The sequence below is a fragment of the Mustela nivalis genome, assembly GCF_964662115.1.
Source record: "Mustela nivalis genome assembly, chromosome: 9".
In the NCBI taxonomy this organism is placed as follows: domain Eukaryota; kingdom Metazoa; phylum Chordata; class Mammalia; order Carnivora; family Mustelidae; genus Mustela; species Mustela nivalis.
This window is the reverse complement of record NC_139028.1, coordinates 75,585,907-75,608,339: the sequence shown is the minus strand read 5'-3', so window position 1 is coordinate 75,608,339 and position 22,433 is coordinate 75,585,907. Positions and strand designations below refer to the sequence as shown.

Here is a 22,433-nt window from a genome sequence, read left to right as displayed (position 1 = left end):
CCCTTCCATATTTTTAGTAGTGTTGATGGAAGAAAAGAAGTTCTGAAAATTTTGAAGAGGTAGGAAAAAAGCATCCTTCAACTCAGTTTGAATTGTTGGAATAGAAATTAGGGCTAAGAGGGCATGAATTATAAATGGTACAGATTTTTTACAAGTTTTCTGTGCAACTTCTAAAACTTTTTAACATGTAGTTACAAATGGAGCTTTATCCTGCTAAATTCTTAGGATTTGCTGATTTGGGAAAAGTAGTAAAAACTGGAACAGAAGACATTGGCATTATAATGACACAATTTTATGCCTTTCGGAATTTGTGTCCTTTATGCTATCAAACAGATTAGGAAGAAAAGACTTTTTTTTTTTTTTTAAATATTCAGAAAGGGAGCTCAGGACAAAGATAAGAAAACCTGTTGAGGCTCAGCAAATACAACTTTAGCCACTTAAAACTTTGCCAGTCTGTCTTATTAAATAGTTATTGCTGTCGGCTGCTGTCACCTTCCTGATGCTTTGTAATTGTTTGCACAGGTTAATAGTTCATCATTTTACAGGTTTTTAAAAAATTTTATATATGTATTTGAGATAGAGTGAGCACACAGGACCAGGGGGAGGCATCGGGGTGGGTTAGAAGCAGGCTCCCAGTAGAGCAAGGAGCCAGATGCAGGAATTGATCCCAGGTCTCTGGGATGTTGACCTGAGTTAAAGGTAGACATTTAACCAACTGAGCCACCCGGACACCCCCAATTGTTTTTTTTTTTTTTTAAGATTTTATTTATTTATTTGATGGGCAGAGATCACTAGTAGGCAGAGAGATAGGCAGAAGCGGGTTCCCTGCTGAGCAGAGAGCCCCATGCGGGGCTCGATCCCAGGACACTGGGATCATGACTTGAGCTGAAGGCAGAGGCTTTAACCCACTGAGCCACCCAGGCACCCCCACCCCCAGTTGTTTCTTGATTTAATATGGCAATACCAATTTTTTTCATATGTAGCAGGAGATATAATACTCTGAAGCAAGGAGAGATGCATGAGAAGGTGGTGTATTTTGTTTTTTATTTTTATTTTTTTAAGATTTTTAAAGAATTTATTTGGCAGAGAGAGAGTGTACACAAGCAGGGGGAGCTGCTGGCAGAGGTAGAGGGAGAAGCAGGCTCCCCACTGTGCAGGTCACTGATGCAGGACTCAATCCCAGGACCCTGGGATCATGACCTGAGCTGAAGGCAGACACTTAACTGACTAAGCCACCCAGGCCCCCCGAAGGTGGTATGTTTTAAACAAAGATGTTGACCCTTGTGGAATAAATTTGGCAAGAACACTTACTGTGTTCTCAGTTGAACACAAATTGAGAACCTGAGAATGTTCTCTTATTCTGCAATATGTAAAAATATCATACCAAGCTAGTAATAGATATGTAGCCTTGGGGGCTAGAAAGGAATTTTGATTTACCCACTATAATTATTCCAAAGCTTAAATCCTTTCTGTAACTCTATAAGTTGGGCATTCACAGTCTCTTGTCTCTTTGGCAACAACAAGGAGCTTTTCATTTGATAGCCACTTAGCTCTAATTGTTGGAAATGTATTCCTAGTTCTTTTCCTCGTGATAACTCTAAGATTATTAAAAACTTCGTCATCCCTCTGTGTCCTCCCCTCTCCTAGATACTTGTTTATTTCTGTGATCTAAGCAGCTGTAGTAGTGTGCGTGCCTCTTACATTCCTGCCTTTGATTCCAGTGATAGTGATGAAATTATGGATTGTGTTGCATGAAATAGTTTACAGTATAAATTGCTTTAAGCTAAGTAATAATAAACTAGTACTTTAAATATGTCATCCTTAATTCTAAATAATGGCTACTCATCTAGTACATTTTAATTTTCTTCTAGTTTTTTAGGTGATTTCCTAAGAAAGATTCTGAAGTTTTGTAGTCTGTTCCAATTTTAGTTTATGTGCTGCCCAAGTAAGCATTGCAGTTTTATAGCCTGTAGAAATACGGGATTTTGGATTTACTATATTAGTTCCCAGCTTTTTTTCTTTTTTAACATTTTTTTTAAAGATTTTATTTATTTATTTGTCAGAGAGAGAGAGCATAAGTAGGCAGAGTGTCAGGCAGAGGCAGAGAGGGAAGCAGGTTCCCCGCTGAGCAAGGACCCCCCCGATGCAGGACTTGATCCCAGAACCCTGGGATCATGACCTGAGCTGAAGGCAGAGGCTTAACCAACTGAGCCACCCAGGCCTCCCCTCAGCCTTTTTGAGTTAAAAAGCCACTGATCTTCCCTGTTTTCCCCTCATGATAGTGGTTGTAACTTCCACTGACTAAAGGCTATGTTGAATTCAGAAGCACTTATTCTAACAACCTCTGTGAAACAACACTGTGAAAACTAGCTACGTATGTATTTGAGACATGCATCATTTGGTATACCTACAGATTCATGGCTTCTGCATTAACTCCATGGGTTAGGGACCAGAGATCTAATCCAGTGCCTTCATGTTCTGTGTAAAGTATCATAAGTTTCAGAGATAAATGACTTGTGTAAAGTCATTCAGCTTGTTTATGGTAGAACTAGGTGGAGTACCCTTGTCACTTTCTTCACTGTCTTTATTACAATTACTACTGATAAAGTGAGAAAATGTTTTACTTTGTGAATTGTAAAATAACCTGAGGAATTTTTCTTTGAAAGGATTGTGCCTTTTTTTTTTTTTTGAATCAGAAAAAGGAGATGTGAAGTCAAAGACTGAAGCTTTAAAGAAAGTAATCATTATGATTCTTAATGGTGAAAAGCTTCCTGGACTTTTGATGACCATCATTCGTTTTGTGCTACCTCTTCAGGATCATACCATCAAAAAATTACTTTTGGTATTTTGGGAAATTGTTCCTAAAACAACTCCAGATGGGAGACTTTTACATGAAATGATCCTTGTATGTGACGCATACAGAAAGGTAAACCAAACCATGGTTATTTCTGAATATTGCTTTGATTTTAATTGTAAAATTGGTGGAATGGGATTTGTTTTAATTTTTAAAATGAAATCTTGGATAAGATCTAAGTTATCAATAATTGGAACTGAAGTTGTGAAAAGCTATTGTAAAAAGTTTTATTGTTACTTTCTTTGGACATATTTTCCATGCATTTTTATGTTACTAGTAAAAAAAAAAAAAACCAGTAACTCATAGAATATGAGACATTGATGTAATAAGTAAAAATTGACAGGTATCTGAAGGAAATTGTCTGATAATGTAGATCTTTTTCCACAAACCTACTTTCTTTTTTTCATAAGAAATTTTGTACTTCACTGTGTGGTGTTTTGTAAAATGCTGGAACTCAACATTTCATATTTAAATATTTTCAGGATCTTCAGCATCCTAATGAATTTATTCGAGGATCCACTCTTCGTTTTCTTTGCAAATTGAAAGAAGCAGAATTGCTAGAACCTTTAATGCCAGCTATCCGTGCTTGTTTGGAGCACCGACACAGCTATGTTAGAAGAAATGCTGTTTTGGCCATCTATACAATCTATAGGTAAATAAAGGTACTTCTGTGTCTTAGTTTAGTGAGGATTATTTACTCTTTTTTTTTTTTTTTAAAGATTTTATTTATTTATTTGACAGAGAGAGATCACAAGTAAACAGGCAGGCAGAGAGAGAGAGGGAAGCAGGCTCCCTACTGAGCAGAGAGCCTGATGCGGGACTCGATCCCAGGACCCCGAGATCATGACCTGAGCCGAAGGTAGCGGCCCAACTCACTGAGCCACCCAGGCGCCCGGATTGTTTACTCTTTTAAACTAGAGCTTCCACAGCAGTTCCTTGCAGATTGTATGTAGCTTGAGAAAATGTTTTGTTTGGCCTGAACAGTTTTTTTTTTTCTTATTATCATTATGTTGTCAACACTGAAAAGATCTGGCAACCCCGGGTCCTAGTTTCTGCATGACAGTATACTGAAATTAACAGTAGCTCCCTTTAAATAAGTTGTACACTTTCCACTTTACGGTGCCTGTCATTCTCAATTGTAGTACTTAAGCCCACTTAATTAGTTAACTTGCTTAGCCCTGTAGCTTTTGAGTTTTGACCCTGTTTTTGAATTCTCTTTATGTGGAATGTGGGTCTTATCTTTTAACCCTTAGAAGCCTTGAGGGAACTTTTTTATTATTATTTTTATTAACATACAATGCATTATTTGCCCCACGGGTACAGGTCTGTGAATCATCAGGCTTACACATTGCACAGCCCTCACCATAGCACATACTCTCCCCAATGTCCATAACCCAACCACCCAGCCCTGCCCTCCCACCCCCAGCAACCTTCGGTTTGTTTTGTGAGATTAATAAGAGTCTCTTATTGTTTGTCTCCCTCCAGATCCCATCTTGTTTCATTTTTTTTCCTTCCCTACCCCAACAACCCTCCGCCCTGCCTCTCAAATTCCTCATATCAGAGAGATCATACGATAATTGTCTTTCTCTGATTGACTTATTTCATTCAGTGTAATACCCTCTAGTTCCAACCACGTCATTGCAAATGGCAAGATTTCATTTCTTTTGATGGCTGCATAGTATTCCATTGTATATATATACCACATCTTCTTTATCCATTCATCTGTGGATAGACATCTAGGTTCTTTCCATAGTTTGGCTATTGTGTACATTGCTGCTATAAACATTTGGGTGCACATGCCCCTTTGGATCACTACATTTGTATCTTTAGGGTAAATACCCAGTAGTGCTATTGCTAGGTCATAGGGTAGCTCTATTTTCAACATTTTGAGGAATGTCCATGCTGTTTTCCAGAGTGGCTGCACCACCTTGCATTCCTACCAACAGTGTAGGAGGGTTCAAGGAGGGAACTTTCTAATTAGAAAGGTTGCAGTTCTTAACTGATTCCTGTTCTTGGAAAACTGAAGATTTTGGACTTTAAAAATGATACAGAGGGACGCCTGGGTGGCTCAGTTGGTTGGACGACTGCCTTCGGCTCAGGTCATGATCCTGGAGTTCCGGGATCGAGTCCCACATCAGGCTCCCAGCTCCATGGAGAGTCTGCTTCGCTCTCTGACCTTCTCCTCGCTCATGCTCTCTCTCACTGTCTCTCTCTTAAATAAATAAATAAAATCTTAAAAAATAAAATAAAATAAAAATAAAAATGATTCAGAGAACCCAGTTAGATAAGGCTAGAATGCTTGGCTTTTATACACTGGTGTCAATCTATTTAGACATAGGATGTAACTTTTACAAATATCTTTGTACTATAAGAGTTGATTGTTCTGTTTCACAGTTCTCTTATTGTTATATTAGATTTTGTTATCTCTCGGGGAAGTGGTATTCTGGTTAATAATGTAGAGTTCTTTGAAAGTTACCATACAGACTACACAAATTTCAGAACTTAAACTAGACTGCATACACAAAAATTATGACATTTATTAAGCAGCAGGAAGTTTGAACACTATATGATGATATTAAGGAATTTTTACATTTTTTAAGGCATGAGAATGGTATTGTGATTTGTTTTAAAAAGAAAGAATCCTCAATTATAATATGTTGATATATTTATAGAAGAGGTGGTAAGTAGTCTGGGATTTGCTTCAAAATAATATGGGGGGAAAAGTGGGCAGGGGTATAGGTGAAACAGAATTGGCCATGAGTTAATAATTGTTGAAGTCAGGTGACAATTTTTAAGCTGGGGTTCATTAATCTGTATGTTACAAATACTTAAAAATTTCCTGAATAGGAAGTAAGTTAGCAAGTAAGTGAGTAAATATAATGCATAATTAATACAGTTCAAAGGACTATTTTTATTCTTGATAATTCTTTTTTTTTTTAAGATTGTATTCATTTATCTGACAGAGAAAACGAGACATTAAAAGAGGGAATACAAGCAGAGGGAATGGGAGAGGGAGAAGCAGGCTTCCCCCTGAGCAGGGAACCCAATGCGGTGATGTGGGGCTCCATCCCAGAACCCTGGGATTGTGACCTGAGCTGAAGGCAGATGCTTAATGCTTAATTTGATAATAAATGAAGATATAAACTTGATAAAGATTAATTTTATAGGTGTCCAGGGAGTTACTAAAATAACAAATAGGTTTTTATTAAATATGAATATTACCTGTTTTATTTTAAGGAATTTTGAACATCTTATTCCTGATGCTCCTGAACTGATACATGATTTTCTGGTGAATGAGAAGGATGCAAGTTGCAAAAGGAATGCATTTATGATGCTAATTCATGCAGATCAGGTGATGAACTTTCTAAAAAGTACTTTTAGGACTGTATTCAAATGAGAATTAAAAGTATTTACATAGACCTAATCAAGTTTTTAGTCAGTGATTTTGTTTATAGAACAACTGTGTATTTTGGGGTTTTTTTAGATTTTTGAACTTAATTTATATAAAATAGTATTTTCTTAATTTTTCTCCAGACAACTGCTTATGTATATAGTTAATATTTTAAACTTAATATGCACTTAATATTTTTTTTTTAAAGATTTTATTTATTTATTTGACAGAGAGAAATCACAAGTAGATGGAGAGGCAGGCAGAGAGAGAGAGAGAGAGGGAAGCAGGCTGCCTGCCGAGCAGAGAGCCCTATGCGGGACTCGATCCCAGGACCCTGAGATCATGACCTGAGCCGAAGGCAGCGGCCTAACCCACTGAGCCACCCAGGCGCCCCTGCACTTAATATTTTAAACGTATATAATATTAGCCACTTGGTGGTTTTTCCAGAATGAAATTATTATGGCCGTATTTTGTAGCACTCTGTTTTGGGGTTTAAACCAGTTTTTCCTTATGTTGGTATAGACCTAAAATTGTTTAATAGAGAAAAGTAGTAGCTTTATATAGGGTTCACCCTGAGCCATGTCTGTGAAAGAAGCATTGTCTTCATTGTATGTGAGTATCCTTTCTAGGCTCTTCAAATTTCCTAAGTTGGTGTCAACTCTACATCTGCCTCTGCTGGTGCTTAAAGTGTATGGATCAGCAGTGACTGCGTACTTTGGTGGCATCTAATCTTGGAAGTTTTGCTGCCCAGTATTCTCAAAATGTGGGAAGTAATATGCATGAAGACTGAAAAATATAGAATCTGTCCATTTCTCTGAAATCTAGATGCTGTCATTTTATCTTTGTGAACAAGATTATTAGAAAGCTGCTTGTTTGGGCCAGGATATTTTGTCCTCTTGTACAGTTGTTTTTATTGACCTATATATTTGGTATTGTGCTCTTTAACTACATGGGGGGTATAACTAGAAAAAGTTCAATAAAATTTCCTGATACTTTTGCTGTAGAGATATTGTTGAGGTCATAGTTTTCTATGTCAGCATTCAGTATATAAGTGTCATTGAGATTTTTCTTTAAATCTTAGAAGCAGGAATAACCATGATCCTAAACAGCTGGTTTGTTTTGATTGTAGGGGTACTCTGTCTGAGTCCTTTTATTGAATGAGGTGGAATTTGATCAATATATTTTTATTTTGTTAGGATCGAGCTTTGGATTACCTAAGTACTTGCATTGATCAAGTTCAAACATTTGGAGACATTCTTCAATTGGTGATTGTTGAACTCATTTATAAGGTAAGACTAAAATGGGTAAAATACTCTTTAAGAGTTTAAGACAATGTTAAATTGTCTTTTTCTGGAATGCTGCTTAATTCTAGGAGAATGTTTTAATAGCAGAAATATTTATTTATTTTTTAAAAGATTTTATTTATTTTTTTGACAGAGAGAGACACAGTGAGAGAGGGAACACAAGCAGGGGGAATGAGAAGAGAAGAAGCAGGCTTCCTGATGAACAGGGAGCCAGATGTGGGCCAATCCCAGGGCCCTGGGATCAGGACCTGAGCTGAAGCCAGACTCTTTTTTTTTTTTTTTAAAGATTTTATTTATTTATTTGACAGACAGAGATCACAAGTAGGCAGAGAAGCAGGCAGAGAGAGAGAAAGGGAAGCAGGCCCCCTGCTGAGCAGAGAGCTCAATGTGGGACTCAATCCCAGGACCTTGAGATCATAACCTGAGCCGAAGGCAGCAGCGCAACCCACCAAGCCACCCAGGTGCCCCCCGAAATATTTTAAAACATAGTCTATGAAAGCCTTTTTTTTTTTCCCCCTTTCCTTTGGTTTATTGTGTTTTTTAAGCACTTCCAATTTTTATAAACCTCCTTAAAGATTTCTGTTAAAAACTCATGGCTTGACCCAATTCAGCAGCAGAGAAGTCATTATGCATGTTCAATAACTGAGTAGGTTATAAATCAGGCTTTGGAAAAAAATTCAAAATCTTTTCTTGAGTACACACCAGACTACTTTGGAAATGTTATAAACAAATGAGAAAAGCTTTAAATACTTTCTGTGTTCCATGTGTGTAAAAGAAAATAGAGAGACTTTAAATATGTCAGTATGACATTGTCAGCCATTGACTAATAGGAAGTCTAATAAAACTAGGTGAGATTGGTGTTTTAAAATGAAGTGTTTTTTTGGCAACATTTAAATTTGATACATTCTTTGAAAGAATTGATTGCATCTTAATGTTCTGATGAAAGGTAAATAACATCCTGTTTTGGTACTGATAACATTGGAAGCCAACAAAAATATACAACAGGAATGACTTTACTAAATAGGGTAATATTAACAAAGTACCCACAGCAGACACTGCTGATTACAGCTGTCTTTGATTCTGAAAGGAAAAGGGCCCCTTTCAACACAAGGAGCCAGTCATTTGGATTTGGCATTTAAGATGAAACCAGATCTGTGAATGTATGGTTCCTTTTAATTCATCGTGTGGTTTAGAGATGCTGCTGAGGCTCTCCAAAGTAGGGATTCTCTGCTATTCAGAAACTTCTTTGTCTAGCAGAGTCCACGTTACAGTAAGGGGAAATAGCTTTTTTTTTTTTTTTAAAGATTTTATTTATTTATTTGACAGACAGAGATCACAAGTAGGCAGAGAGGCAGGCAGAAAGAGGGGGAAGCAGGCTCCCCGCTGAGCAGGGAGCCCGACGCGGGGCTCGATCCCAGGACCCTGAGACCATGACCTGAGCTGAAGGCAGAGGCTTAACCCACTAAGCCACCCAGGCGCCCCAAGAGGAAACAGCTTTTGAGTCATGCCTGAATAAGAAATTTGACTGTGTATATGTTAGAGGAAAATCTGATGGAAAAACCAACTTCAGAAAAGAAAGAATAAGGAATATTTGCTTCATAGGTAAAGATATTAAAATATATTTAGGATCACATAGGGAATTCTAGTTGTCTCCACAGTATGGAATATCATTCCAAATAAATAAGTAGTAGTACTTGAGAAAGGGGTTATCTTTCTTGCTTTGAGAACAGGTATTTTCCTTTTATCAGGTATTGAGGTTGATATCCATCATGTTTCCCTTTTTGACCTGACATCCAGAATAAAATTTTAGGACCAAATTTAATATACTATCACAGTACCCATATTAATGCACTTGGTCATTGATTTTATTACTTTACATTTTCTTGTTCTATTTCAGTTGTGTATAGTATGTATATCTTTTATTATAAACTATTGGAAATTTTTTGTGAATGAGAATATTAATTGTGATTGAATAAATGAATTAATGAGTAGCTGTAACAATTGTCTGAAGTAAAACCTATTTCTTCCTGAAATTACTAGTCATAGTGTCTTATCTCCTATTGGCTGATATCTTCAGATGCACTTATTGTTCTTTGCTTTCAAATTAAGAAAACTAGCATCTAAGCTGACATCTATTTTTTTTTTTTTTTTTAAGATTTTATTTATTTATTTGACAGAGAGAGATCACAGTAGGTAGAGAGGCAGGCAGAGAGAGGGGAAGGGAAGGAAGCAGGCTCCCTGCTGAGCAGAGAGCCCGATGCGGGACTCGATCCCAGGACCCTGAGATCACGACCTGAGCCGAAGGCAGCGGCTTAACCCACTGAGCCACCCAGGCGCCCCTAAGCTGACATCTATTTAAAAAAAGATCTGTGGTGAAAGCAAGTGTCCCTGGAGTCCGTTGAAACCTAAATATTTTCTTCTCCAGGTCTGTCACGCTAATCCATCAGAAAGGGCTCGTTTCATTCGCTGCATCTATAACTTGTTGCAGTCATCTAGTCCAGCTGTGAAATATGAAGCTGCCGGAACATTAGTGACACTCTCCAGTGCACCCACCGCAATCAAGGTACTGCTTATTTCTTTTGGTGCCCATTAGATGATAGATATGCTGTCTTAGCACTTAAGATTTATTTATTTTTTTATTATTTTGTTCTCTTTTTAAAAAGATTTATTTATCACTTGAGAGAGAGGGAGAGAGAATGCAGGGGAGGAGAGAGGCAGAGAGAGAGAGAATCTCAAGCAGACCCTGTGGGAAGTGTGCAGTTCAAGGCAGGGCTTAATCCCAGGACCCCAAGATCACGACCTGAGCGGAAACCAGAAGTCAGACACATAAAAAGACACATTTAAGTAAAGATACATTAAACCCCAGTGCTTAATGACTTAGTGGCATTGCAGTTTACCCTGTGATTACATGGCATTACCTGGCACAGAAATAACAGTTTATAAATATTGTGAAATTATTGGATTCCTTACATAGTCCAATCTTTCTTCTTTCTTGCTTTTATACATATATGTGGGGGAGAAAGACAGAGAATACTAATATTTCTAGTTTCTGGAGAATGATACTGGTATTTTAAGATCTATCCTCATGTAATAAGTATGTTAAAACCTAGATCTGGGAAAATGAATTTTGGATCCTACATGATATTAAAAAAAGTTTACAGTGCCTATTTTCAATAATGGAATGTTAGCTTTCTCTTTAATATATTGTATCAAGACTGCATGAGGAACCCTTAATATAGTCAGAGACTGAATAGTTCTTTAAAGCCAGTTTGCATAAATAGGAGACTTGATTGCTTTACCTGCCAGTACTTAGAAAAAATTGTTTAACTTTTTATTTTGAAATAAATTTAGGCTTACAGAACAACAAAAGAGCAAAAGGTGTAAAAATGGGACAAACTTTTCATTATCCTTCACCAGCTTCCCATAATGTTTGTGTCTTCATAGCAATTGTGTAATTGTCAAAATTAAGGAATTACCACTGGAACAAATATTAACTAAACTGTAGATGTTACTTGAATTCCACTGATTTTATCACTAATCTCCTTTTTTTGTACCAGGATTCAGTCGAGGATTCCCACATTTTATGTTTCGTTGTCATGTGTTAGTTTCCTCCTATCTGTGCCACTTTCTCAAGCCTTTTCTTGTTTTTCATGACCATAACACTTTGGAAGAATACTAGGGTAGTTTGTTTGTAAAATGTCCCTCAATTTGAGTTTGTCTAATGGTTTCTGGCAGATAGACTGAGGTTACGCATTTGGGGAAGCATACTATGGAAGTGATGAGATGAGCCTTTCTCAAAGTAATATATCATGGAGTGTACATGATGTTGGAATACTGTCAGTGATGTTAACCTTGATCAGTGGGTTAAGGTGATGGCTGCCAGATTTCTCCACTGTTGAGTTATGATTTTTCCTTTTGTAATCAGTAAATAATGTAGTAAGGCACTTTGAAACTGCAAATATGTTATTTCTCTTCAAACTTATACCAACTAATTGTAGTATTTCTGTACAGCAGTTATTGATGTGTTATTCTAATAATGACTTTCTGTTTCTGTCATTATACATTTATTAACTGGAGTCCTGTAAGAAGAGCTGTCCCTTTACCACCTGCCCTTCTTTCATTCTTCGTATCAGTATGGCTGTTTTATTCTGCATATTATAATCATTATCGTTACTTGTTTCATTTATCATACTGTTCCAGCTTTGGCTGTTGGGAGCTCTTTCAGGTTTGCTCCTTTGTCTAATGCTTTTACTGAGTCAGAGTCAGACTTTGTGGTCCTGATTTTTCTGTACCATAATGCAGAAAATTTAGACTTTGCACCTAAACTGAAAGATACTCAATAGCTGTATTTTGGTGGGATACTCTGTCTGCTTTTTTCTGCCTTGTTCCTTAGCTTCAACCCTTAATTTTTGACTGTTAGTATTTCTGTCTATAGCCACCCCTTTTCATTCTTTCAACTTGTGATTCTTCTTAACTTTTTTAAACTTGAAAATAGTGAGATTTATTAGAATTTAGGGAACAGAGGGACACATTCCTTTGGGGAAAATGCATAAACTTTTAGTGCAGGAGTAGCTAATGTATTTTGGATTCTTTGGAAGCTTTTTCTTTATCTTCTTATTTTCAGGGTCTGTGCTTGAGGTGGATTAATGTGTTCCTAAAATGTTTCTTCCTTTTATATAGGCTGCTGCTCAGTGTTACATTGATTTAATTATTAAGGAGAGTGACAACAATGTAAAACTCATAGTTCTGGATCGACTGATAGAATTAAAAGAGCATCCTGCCCATGAACGAGTACTACAGGTAACTGTTATCTGAAAGGAGAAATCCTAGATAAAATCTTTCTCAAATTGAGGTAACATTCAAGCCTTGCTATCTTGGTTAACTTAAATTCTTGGGAGACTGGGTAGTTTAAATTTTGGTCAACTAAGGTGTACTATTGAGTCAGCATAGCCTTATAGAGAATTTGCCATGAAAAATATTTGTTTCTTTTTTTTTTTTTTTTAAGATTTTATTTATTTATTTATTTGACAGAGATCACCAGTAGGCAGATAGAGAGAGGAAAGCAGGCTCCCTGCTGAGCAGAGATCCCGATGTGGGGCTCGATCCCAGGACCCTGGGATCAAGACCTGAGCCAAAGGCAGAGGCTTTAATCCACTGAGCCACCCAGGCGCCCCATGAAAAATATCCCAGGACCCTGAGATCATGACCTGAGCTAAAGGCAGAGGCTTTAGCCCACTGAGCCACCCAGGCGCCCCATCTTTTATTTTCTTTTTTTTTTTAAAGATTTAATTTATTCATTTGACAGAGATCACAGGTAGGCAGAGAGGCAGGCAGAGAGAGAGAGAGGAGGAAGCAGGCTCCCCACGGAGCAGAGAGCCTGATGTGGGGCTTGATCCCAGGACACTGGGATCATGACCTGAGCCGAAGGCTTTAACCCACTAAGCCACCCAGGCGCCCCTAGTTTCTTTCTTTCTTTCTTTTTTTTAAAAGATTTTATTTATTTGAGAGAGAGAGAGCATGAGAGAAGTCAGCGGGAGACGCAGACTCCCTGCCAAGCAGGGAGCCTGATGTGGGACTCGGTCCTGGGACTCCATGATCATGACCTGAGCCAAAGACAGTCACTCAACCAACTGAGCCACCCAGGCGCCCCAAAATTAATAGTTTCTTAATATTATCCAGTACCAACTCCAAACTCAGATTTCCCCAAGTGTCCCTGAAATACCCCTTTGTTTGGTTTGTCCAGTCATGACCATATATCTTACCTGGCTATGACTTTGATGTTTCAATTGGAGCAGTAATTTTTTTCATGATATGGGTTTGTTGAAGAGACCAGACCAATGGTCCTGTAAGAGGCCACTCCTTGAAGATACATCTGATTACTTTTTGGTGGTGTCGTTTAGTTTGTTTCTCTAACTTCTGAATTTTCAATAAACTATGAGTTTGATCTAAAGCTTGATAGAGTCACAGTAAACATTTGCAGTTTGAATGCATTATATGTGATATATACTTCATACCGTGTTATATCAGGATACCTAAAATATCTGGTTTTTCCACTACCAGTGATTTTATTATTGATGAAGAATTAAGGTGGTGATGGTGAGAACCCTCCATTCTGTGGTTAAGATTTTTTTCTCTTAATGTTGGTGTTAATTCTGGATTTCTTGTTCTTTCTCAGGATCTGGTTATGGATATCCTGAGAGTACTGAGCACACCAGACTTAGAAGTACGCAAGAAAACTCTGCAGTTAGCACTGGATCTCGTCTCTTCTAGGAATGTTGAAGAGGTAAAACAAAACTCTGACAGCACTGTTGTAAGCTGTCAGGCCAAACATGGTATAATTCCCACTTATTTTTACTTTGTTCTCTAGTTGGTTATTGTTTTGAAGAAGGAAGTGATTAAAACAAATAATGTGTCTGAGCATGAAGATACTGACAAATACAGACAACTCCTTGTGAGAACATTGCACTCTTGTTCTGTCCGATTTCCAGATATGGCTGCAAATGTTATTCCTGTGGTATGTATGATGACTTTAATTTTGAAATTCTCTGAAGGAGTATAAAGTTTTAGTTATTTAGCAGTTAAACTATCTAGTAGAATCACTAAATCTTGTGGTCAAAAGTGATCTTTCTCTTCACCCTTAAGTTCAGAAGAATAAAGAATCTGACTTCTTTCTCTTACTTCTTCATCAAAAAAGTAAACACACAAAAATATAATGACAAAAATACCTCCGCATATTATTATAATTAATGTTTGTTACAGTTACCTATGGTAAAATTATGCTATGTATTGATATCATTCAGTAGCACAAACAAGTATTTCTTTAAAATAGTTTTACCTCTTTAAAGTTGAAGGATTTTTGTTATAAGAAAAATACATATATTTAGAATCATTGGCTTCTGCCACTGTCAGATAGATGAGATATGTTATTGTAATTTGAAATATTGTCTTTGAACCCCAGATTTTCTCTGAAATGATTTTACTTTTAGTTACAACTTAGAAGTATCCAATTAATTTATTTTGAGTTGCATATTTCCAGCTTTTGTTTTGTAGTGAGTTTTTTGTTGTAAACTTGGCTGCACAAAACCCAGAAAAGACATTGTGACCTCCTTTACACAGTAGTGCGTGTTTTTCAACTTAGATTTTATGTTTTAAAATTACTATATTTGTGAAGTTGTTTAGTTCTTAGAACTTTGATAGTTTTCTTTCTGAAAACTGTATAACTTATGGGGTGCCTGGATGGCTCAGTCAGTCAGATATCTAACTGACTGATAGATAGATATCAGTCTATCTGATCGGATAGATAGATCAGCTCAGGTCATGATCTCAGGGTCCCGAGATTGAGTCCTATGTAGGACTCAGTGCTCAGTGTAGGGTCTGCTTGAAATTCTTTCTCTCCCTCTTCCTGTGCCCTTCCCCTGACTTGTGTGCACATGTCCCTCACTCTCTCTCAAATAAATAAATAAATCTTTTTTAAAAATTCTTTTTTTTTTTTTTAAAGATTTTTATTTATTTATTTGACAGAGAGAGATCACAAGTAGGCAGAGAGGCAGGCAGAGAGAGAGAGGAGGAAGCAGGCTCCCTGCTGAGCAGAGAGCCCGATGTGGGACTCGATCCCAGGACCCTGAGATCATGACCTGAGCCGAAGGCAGTGGCTTAATCCACCGAGCCACCAAGGCACCCTAAAAAAATTCTTTATCTTATTCTTTTTTTTCCCCTTTCAGTTAATGGAATTTCTTAGTGACAATAATGAAGCAGCAGCTGCTGATGTCTTGGAGTTTGTTCGTGAAGCCATTCAGCGCTTTGATAACCTGAGAATGCTTATTGTTGAGAAGATGCTTGAAGTCTTTCATGCTATTAAATCTGTCAAGTAGGTTTAAAGTCTGTTTAAATGTAAGGTCAAGGAGGCAATTTACCAGTTTCTATCTTTAAAGGGTCAGTGGATTGAAAATGTAAGGGAGAAGAAATGAATCAAGATACTCATGTCAATATAAGTATCACAATAGACATCCCCTCACCCACCCCTCAGTAAATCCATAATCTGTGCACAAAAATTTGCTTTTGTAAGTGTGATTTAGCTAGGTTTCTCTACCATTATTTCCTCTAAAACATGGTGAATCATCAAGTGACTAAGGAACATATTTTTAAAGTTTATCACTTTTGGAATATCATTATTTATATCCCCCATTAGTATTTATTAAAGTGAGGGATTGAAAATGCGGACTAAAACTGACATAATACATTTCCCTTAAATAGCCTTTGCTAATGAGAAAAGATTGTTGCATCCAAATTTACTTCATTTAAAGCACCTGATGAATAGAGTATACTAGACTTGCATTATATCCATGTTGGATAGAAAAGAAAGGTCCACTGTAAAATTGTTTTTATGATATAATGTTTTGATATTTATGGAAGTGAGAAAGATTGCTTCCTTTGTGAGGAAAAAAAAAAAACATACCGAAGTTTTGCCTTTAATGGTTATCATCTCTCAGAACTTTAGTTTCTAAAATGTTCTCTTGAATAAATTTAATGATTATCTTAAGGAAAAGATAACTGAAGACTTGATTCAGTTTAACAACTAGAGAATTGTTGCTTTCTTTATGTTTTTGGAGTGTTTTAATTACTGATCCTTTGCACTCCTTCCTTATCCATGATTCTGTTGAGCATCTTGCCTTTTCTTTCCAGTGACTACAGATAAAAAGTGAATTACTTTTTACATCAAAGTTATGTATTTTTTATAGTAGTAAATGATAAAAGTTACCTTAACTCTGTCCTAAATGGAGGATAACCCCTTTCTGGGAGATATTTTGTTATTTTTACTAAGGAGTTTACCAATTTTAAGGTGTTCCTAATAATAATGGTGAGAATACTTACTTTCCTTTTGAAGCTTGTGATTTCTGGAGAGAATCAAACTTAATGTCTTTGTTACCTTCCTTCTTAAAATTTCATGCGTAGTCCCTTGGAACTGCAGAGTCTTGTTTTCTGCTTGAGCTTAAATTCACAGAGAAAGATCTCTCCTTTAAGATTTGTTAGCAATGTCAGTGTTTCAGAACTTGTTCTTCCCTTAGGATTTACCGAGGAGCATTATGGATCCTGGGAGAATACTGTAGTACCAAGGAAGACATTCAGAGTGTGATGACTGAGGTCCGCAGGTCCCTTGGGGAGGTATGTTTTACTTCAGTAAATGCTACTATATATGGTGATTTTTACTTTAGTAAATCTGACTTTTATGTGGTGGTTTGCTTTTGTATTTTTATTTAGTAGTGTTGGAGTTAAAAACACTAAAAAATGTGTTTTAATTACCCAGATAAAGCTTAGAGGCTGTGGGGTATTAGGGGCATCCCTCTCCCTGCATGGATCCATAACTCCTGTTCTATTGTCTGTCTTCTTTACCCTTTCAGGTAAGATTCTATTTAAAGGAAAGACTTTTAAAACTCTGTGTTAGCCTATGTATTCTGAAAAGAGAATGCGAGTATTACAAGAACCATGCTAACATTAGACTATTAATGTACTAAAACTGGCAAATAACCATCCAAATAACCATATGGTAGAGTAGGAAGAACATTGTTTGTGAGGAGATCTGGGTTACAGTCTTGCTTCCCCTATTAATTAACTCCAAAACCTTGGATATAAATTTCTTAGCGTGACTGGACTTGAGATTTTTCACTTAGGAAGAAAAGGAAAAAAAGGAGTTTCACTTAGGAAAAAAAGAAAAATTTCTTTCCTTGGGAAGGAAAGAAGATTGAATGCAGAGTTGCAAAAATCCCATTGGGGGAATTGCCTTCTCCATAGAAATGATTGAATATTTAAATATGATTTTGCTTCTATTGATATTATTATTAGACTGACGTTTCCAATTGATTTTTAGATCCCAATTGTAGAGTCAGAAATAAAGAAAGAAGCTGGCGAATTAAAACCTGAAGAGGAAATAACTGTGGGGCCGGTTCAGAAGTTGGTAACTGAGATGGGCACCTATGCAACTCAGAGTGCACTTAGCAGTTCTCGACCCACAAAGAAAGAAGAAGAAAGGTAATCTGCAGCACCTGTGCCCTACCATCTATACTTTTTATTAAACTATTACTCCTGAGTATAGTACAGTCAAGTGATTTTTTTCCCTCTTACTTGCTTTTTGGAAATCTTTGGCATTTAAGATACTTGAAAGGAGGTTTAATTTCTCTCAGGAATTACATTGATGGTTTTACTCCTCTTTTTCCTAAAACTGTTTTCATTGAAATAACTATTCTATTTAAAATTATATTGCTCATATAGAAATTGCTAAGTGGAGCGGCACTGGGTGGCTCAGTCAGTTAAGCATCTGATTTTTGGCTCAGAGTTCTGGGATCAAGCCCCACATCAGGCTCTCCAATCAGCGGGGAGTCTGCCTCTCTCTCTCTCTCTCCCTCTGTCCCTCTCCCCTTGTGCATGCGTTCTCTCTCTCAAATAAATACAATCCTAAAAAGAAGATCTAAAGAAAATGCTAAGTGGAGGTAACTGAATTTTGTTGCCTGTGTTAGTGCTTGAGAAACATATTTTGAAAATTTTCCACCTAATTGATGGAATAAAATTTTAAATTTTTTTGCCTTACTTTGCTCTCCAGTATTATAATGAACATGACAAAAATAATGCCTAAAATTTTAATAATTGCTTACTATATGTTAGGCATTGTACTAAGTAGTTTGTCCCTTGTAATCTTCAGCAACTCATTGAGTTACAGTTTATTATTATCCCCATTTTACAGAAGAGGAATCTGAGGCTTAGGAAGGTTTGTAACTGACCCATAGGGACACAATAAATAGATAAACCAGAATTTGAATGCTCTTTGGCTCTAGTGCATAGACTTCAAATCATTTTCTCTTTCCATATTGACTTGGCTCTAGTTCTTTTGAAGATAAGTTATAAAACCATGTATATTTTCCTTTTTCCATTTTTCTTCTAAAAGCTAAAGAGGGAGCTAATTGAGATCCTCCTCACTGAAGGGTAGCAGTGAGAGTGTTAAGTAGGCTTATTTGAATCATTTTTGCAAAAGCTGTATGCTGCTTAAGAAATTATTGGATTTCATTTTCCTTGATTGCTTTGCAGACCTCCCCTGAGAGGCTTCCTTCTGGATGGAGATTTCTTTGTTGCTGCCTCCCTTGCCACAACTCTGACCAAGATTGCCTTGCGCTATGTAGCTTTGGTTCAGGAGAAGAAAAAGCAAAATGTAAGTTCATATATCCTTCATTTACCCAGCAAATGTTGAGTGCCTACCATATGCATTGGACAGTGAAGGACCTAAAAGTGAATGCTGAAGTTCTTATCATTAAAGAGCTTATGTAATGGGGAAATGGACATAGTAATAAAATGTTATTGTAAAATTGACAAACTAATAACAATAATGTTACCTTGTGATTAGTCCAGTGGAAGAGATGTAAGGGCTTATGAAGTCAGTCATTTGCTTGCTAGGACCAGTCAAGGCCCAGAGAAGGAAAGACCTCTCTCTCAAGCATTTTCATCCAAAGAGTCATTGTCTGTTTTGTCCCGGAAATGTCTCTTAAATGTGTTTTCATTTCTACAGTTTATGCCTTCATCATAGCTTCTGACCCATTCTGACTGTACACTCATTGACAGTAATCCCATTTCCATTTTCCCCAACCTTTTGTGCTGTTTTCCTGCCTTTTATTTCTGTGTGTCATGCTATCAGCCCTAACATGCATTGCTATTATTTTTGCTTTGAACAGTTAAAAATTATTTGTGTATGTGTATTTATATACATATATATGCATCATTTATTTTATTTTTATATTTTTTTACATTTCTTATTTATCTAGTATATGGCTGGGCTTGGGTATGAAGGGGGGCATAATTAGTTGTAAGAAGTCGAGAGGTGGGAATAGGACAAAGTTCAAGTACCTTTCTGGGTGACATTTTTTTGGCATTTTTTTTCTTTACAGTAAAATATACATAATGTAAAGTTTACCATTTTAACCATTTTTAAAAGTGCCACTCAGTGACATTAAGTATGTTCATATTGTTGCACGGCCATTACCACCATCCATCTTCAGAACTTCATTATCCCAAATTGAAACTGTACCTAGTGAACAATAATCCTCTCATAGTCCTCCCCACCAGTCCCTGGCAACCACCATTCTGCCTTCTGCCTCTATGAATTTGCCTATTCTACATACCTCATATAAGTAGAATCATAAAAATTTGTCCTTCACAATTGGTTTATTTTGCTTAGCATAATGTTTTCAAAGTCCATCCATATATGGGGCGCCTGGGTGGCTCAGTGGGTTAAGCCTATGTCCTCAGCTCAGGTCATGATCTCAGGGTCCTGGGATGGAGTCCCGCATTGGGTTCTCGGCTCAGCTGGGAGCCTGCTTCCCTCCTCTACCTACTTGTGATCGCTCACTCTCTCTGTCAAATAAATAAAACTCTTTTTTTTTTTTTTTAAAGATTTTATTTGTTTATTTGACAGAGAGAGATCACAAGCAGATGGAGAGGCAGGCAGAGAGGGAGATAGAGGGAAGCAGGCTCCCCGCTGAGCAGAGAGCCCGATGCGGGACTCCATCCCAGGACCCCGAGATCATGACCTGAGCCGAAGGCAGTGGCTTAATCCACTGAGCCACCCAGGCGCCCCTAAATAAAACTCTTTTTTAAAAAAAGGTCATCCATATAGTAGCGTGTGTCAGAATTTCTTCCTTTTTAAGCTTGTATAATGTGCTGTTTTTGTTTATGTATTTATCTGTTGTAAATAGTCAATATTCTTTTTTATTTTTTAATTTGACAGAGAAATCACAAGTAGGCAGAGAGACAGGCAGAGAGAGAGGGGAAGCCGGCTCCCTGCTGAGCAGAGAGCCCAATGTGGGGCTTGATCCCAGGACCCTGAGATCATGACCTGAACTGAAGGCAGAGCCTTGACCCACTGAGCCACCCAGGTGCCCCCAATAGTCAATATTCTTTTAAATATATATATATATATTTTATTTATTTATTTATTTATTTAAATGAGAAAACAGTCTTATATTTACCCACATATTTACCATTTATGGGGCTTTTCATTTTCATTCTTTTGTGTAAATTCAGATTTCCAAGTGATTCTTTCTGCCTAAAGAACTTGATCATTCTTACAATTCATGTCTGTTCATAAAGAATTCTGTCAGCTTTCATTTGTCTGAAAAAAATCTTCACTTTGCCTTCATTTAAAAAAATCTTTCTGTGGTAGAATTGTGAATGCGGAGGCACCTGGGTGGCTCAGTCGGTTGGGAGTCTGCCTTGGCTTCGGGTTGTGGTCCCGGGTTGATGTGGGATCAAGCCCCACATCAGGCTCTGGGCTCAGTAGGAGGCCTGCTTCTCCCTCTCCCACTCCCCCTGCTTGTGTTCCTGCTCTCACTGTCTCTCCCTCTGTCAAATGGATGGTAAAAATCTTTAAAAAAAAAAAAAGAAAAGAAAAGAAAAAAGGAATTGTAAATATGTTGGTTTTTTTTTTTTTAAGATTATATTTATTTATCTGACAGAGATCACAAGTAGGCAGAAAGACAGAGAGGGAAGCAGGCTCCCTGCTGAGCAGAGAGCCCAATGCGGAACTCGATCCCAGGACCCTGAGATCATGACCTGAGCCAAAGGCAGCAGCATAACCCACTGAGCCACCCAGGTGCCTGTGAATGTGTTTAATTTTTATTCATTTTTAATTTGTTAAAATAAGAAGTGATACATAAAAACTAAGAAAAAAAAATCACTCATGGCAAGAGGACTGAAGTACAAATCTTATTAATATTATAGTGGAGGGGCGCCTGGGTGGCTCAGTTGGTTAAGCAGCTGCCTTTGGCTCAGGTCATGATCCTGCATCCTGGGATCGAGTCCCACATTGGGCTCCTTGCTCGGCAGGGAGCCTGCTTCAACCTCTGCCTCTGCCTGCCATTCTGTCTGCCTGTGCTCGTTCTCTCTCCCTCTCTCTGACAAATAAATAAAATCTTTAAAAAAAAATTATAGTGGAGATAGAAACATCAAAAGATAGAATTATATTACCAAATATGATAACAAAAATCCTTCCTTCTCCTGAAAGAGTTTAATACAGCTTTTCTCTGTGGAACAATGTTTTCCCCAGTATTGATCATTCTGTGTTTTATAGCACTGCAGCTTCACTTTACATTTTAGCAAACAGTCCCATGTTCCTCTATGACCTTCCTAATCCTTGTATTTAATAGCTGTATAGTAGTCCATTAGATTCCTTCATTTACTTAAGCTCCCATTTTAGATTGGAATTTTCAAAAGGATTTTTTTAAAAATTCCATCATGAAGAGAGTCGTAAGTGAGATTTAGAGAGCCAAGTAAATTATGAGGTGTATTATCTCTCTTTAAAAAAAAAAAAAAGATTATTTATTTTTTTATTAGACAGAGAGAGAGAGATGCACAGGGAGAGGGAGAAACAGGCCCCCTACTGAGCAGAGAGCCCAGCTCAGGCCATCTCAGAACCCTGGGATCACGACCTAAGCCTAAGGCAGATGCTTAACCGACTGAGCCACCCAGGTGCCCCTCTTTATCTCTTTTTTATCAATTTATTTTGATTTGTGGGTGATAATTATTTTGCAGCTCTCTGTGGGCTGTTTCTTTATTTAGGTTTTTGTCGCAGAGTAATTGTCTGTTCTTTAAATTTTGCTTTTTTAAAAGTCTCCAAAGATTTGTTTCTGGGTCCAGTTTGATTTCTTTTCATGGAATAGCTGCTCAGTTCTGCAGACTGGGAGACCATTTGTGCATTTGTTGATACTTGTTAAAGAGAACCAGTTTACCAGTAACTGGTTCATGAAGTTTGTCACATGTAGTACAAGGCAGGAAGTTGGGTTATCACTTCCCTGACTCTCCTTCACTTACGCCTTTTCTAGAGTTTCCCTGGTTGTATACCTTTTAT

The 22,433-nt window shown here is 37.3% G+C and overlaps 1 protein-coding gene across 1 annotated transcript in view; it reads left to right on the top strand.

Annotated features, from left to right (window-relative positions):
* COPB1 (COPI coat complex subunit beta 1) overlaps positions 1-22,433 on the top strand; it is a 40,524-nt gene that overhangs the window by 3,034 nt on the left and 15,057 nt on the right. Inside the window, exons 3-14 of the mRNA XM_082683142.1 lie at positions 2,697-2,926; positions 3,337-3,506; positions 6,092-6,206; positions 7,442-7,534; positions 9,975-10,112; positions 12,230-12,349; positions 13,725-13,832; positions 13,917-14,063; positions 15,271-15,416; positions 16,615-16,711; positions 17,415-17,575; positions 18,626-18,746. Coding sequence (XP_082539268.1) covers positions 2,697-2,926; positions 3,337-3,506; positions 6,092-6,206; positions 7,442-7,534; positions 9,975-10,112; positions 12,230-12,349; positions 13,725-13,832; positions 13,917-14,063; positions 15,271-15,416; positions 16,615-16,711; positions 17,415-17,575; positions 18,626-18,746 — 1,646 coding nt within the window. The remainder of the gene's footprint in view (positions 1-2,696; positions 2,927-3,336; positions 3,507-6,091; positions 6,207-7,441; positions 7,535-9,974; positions 10,113-12,229; positions 12,350-13,724; positions 13,833-13,916; positions 14,064-15,270; positions 15,417-16,614; positions 16,712-17,414; positions 17,576-18,625; positions 18,747-22,433) is intronic.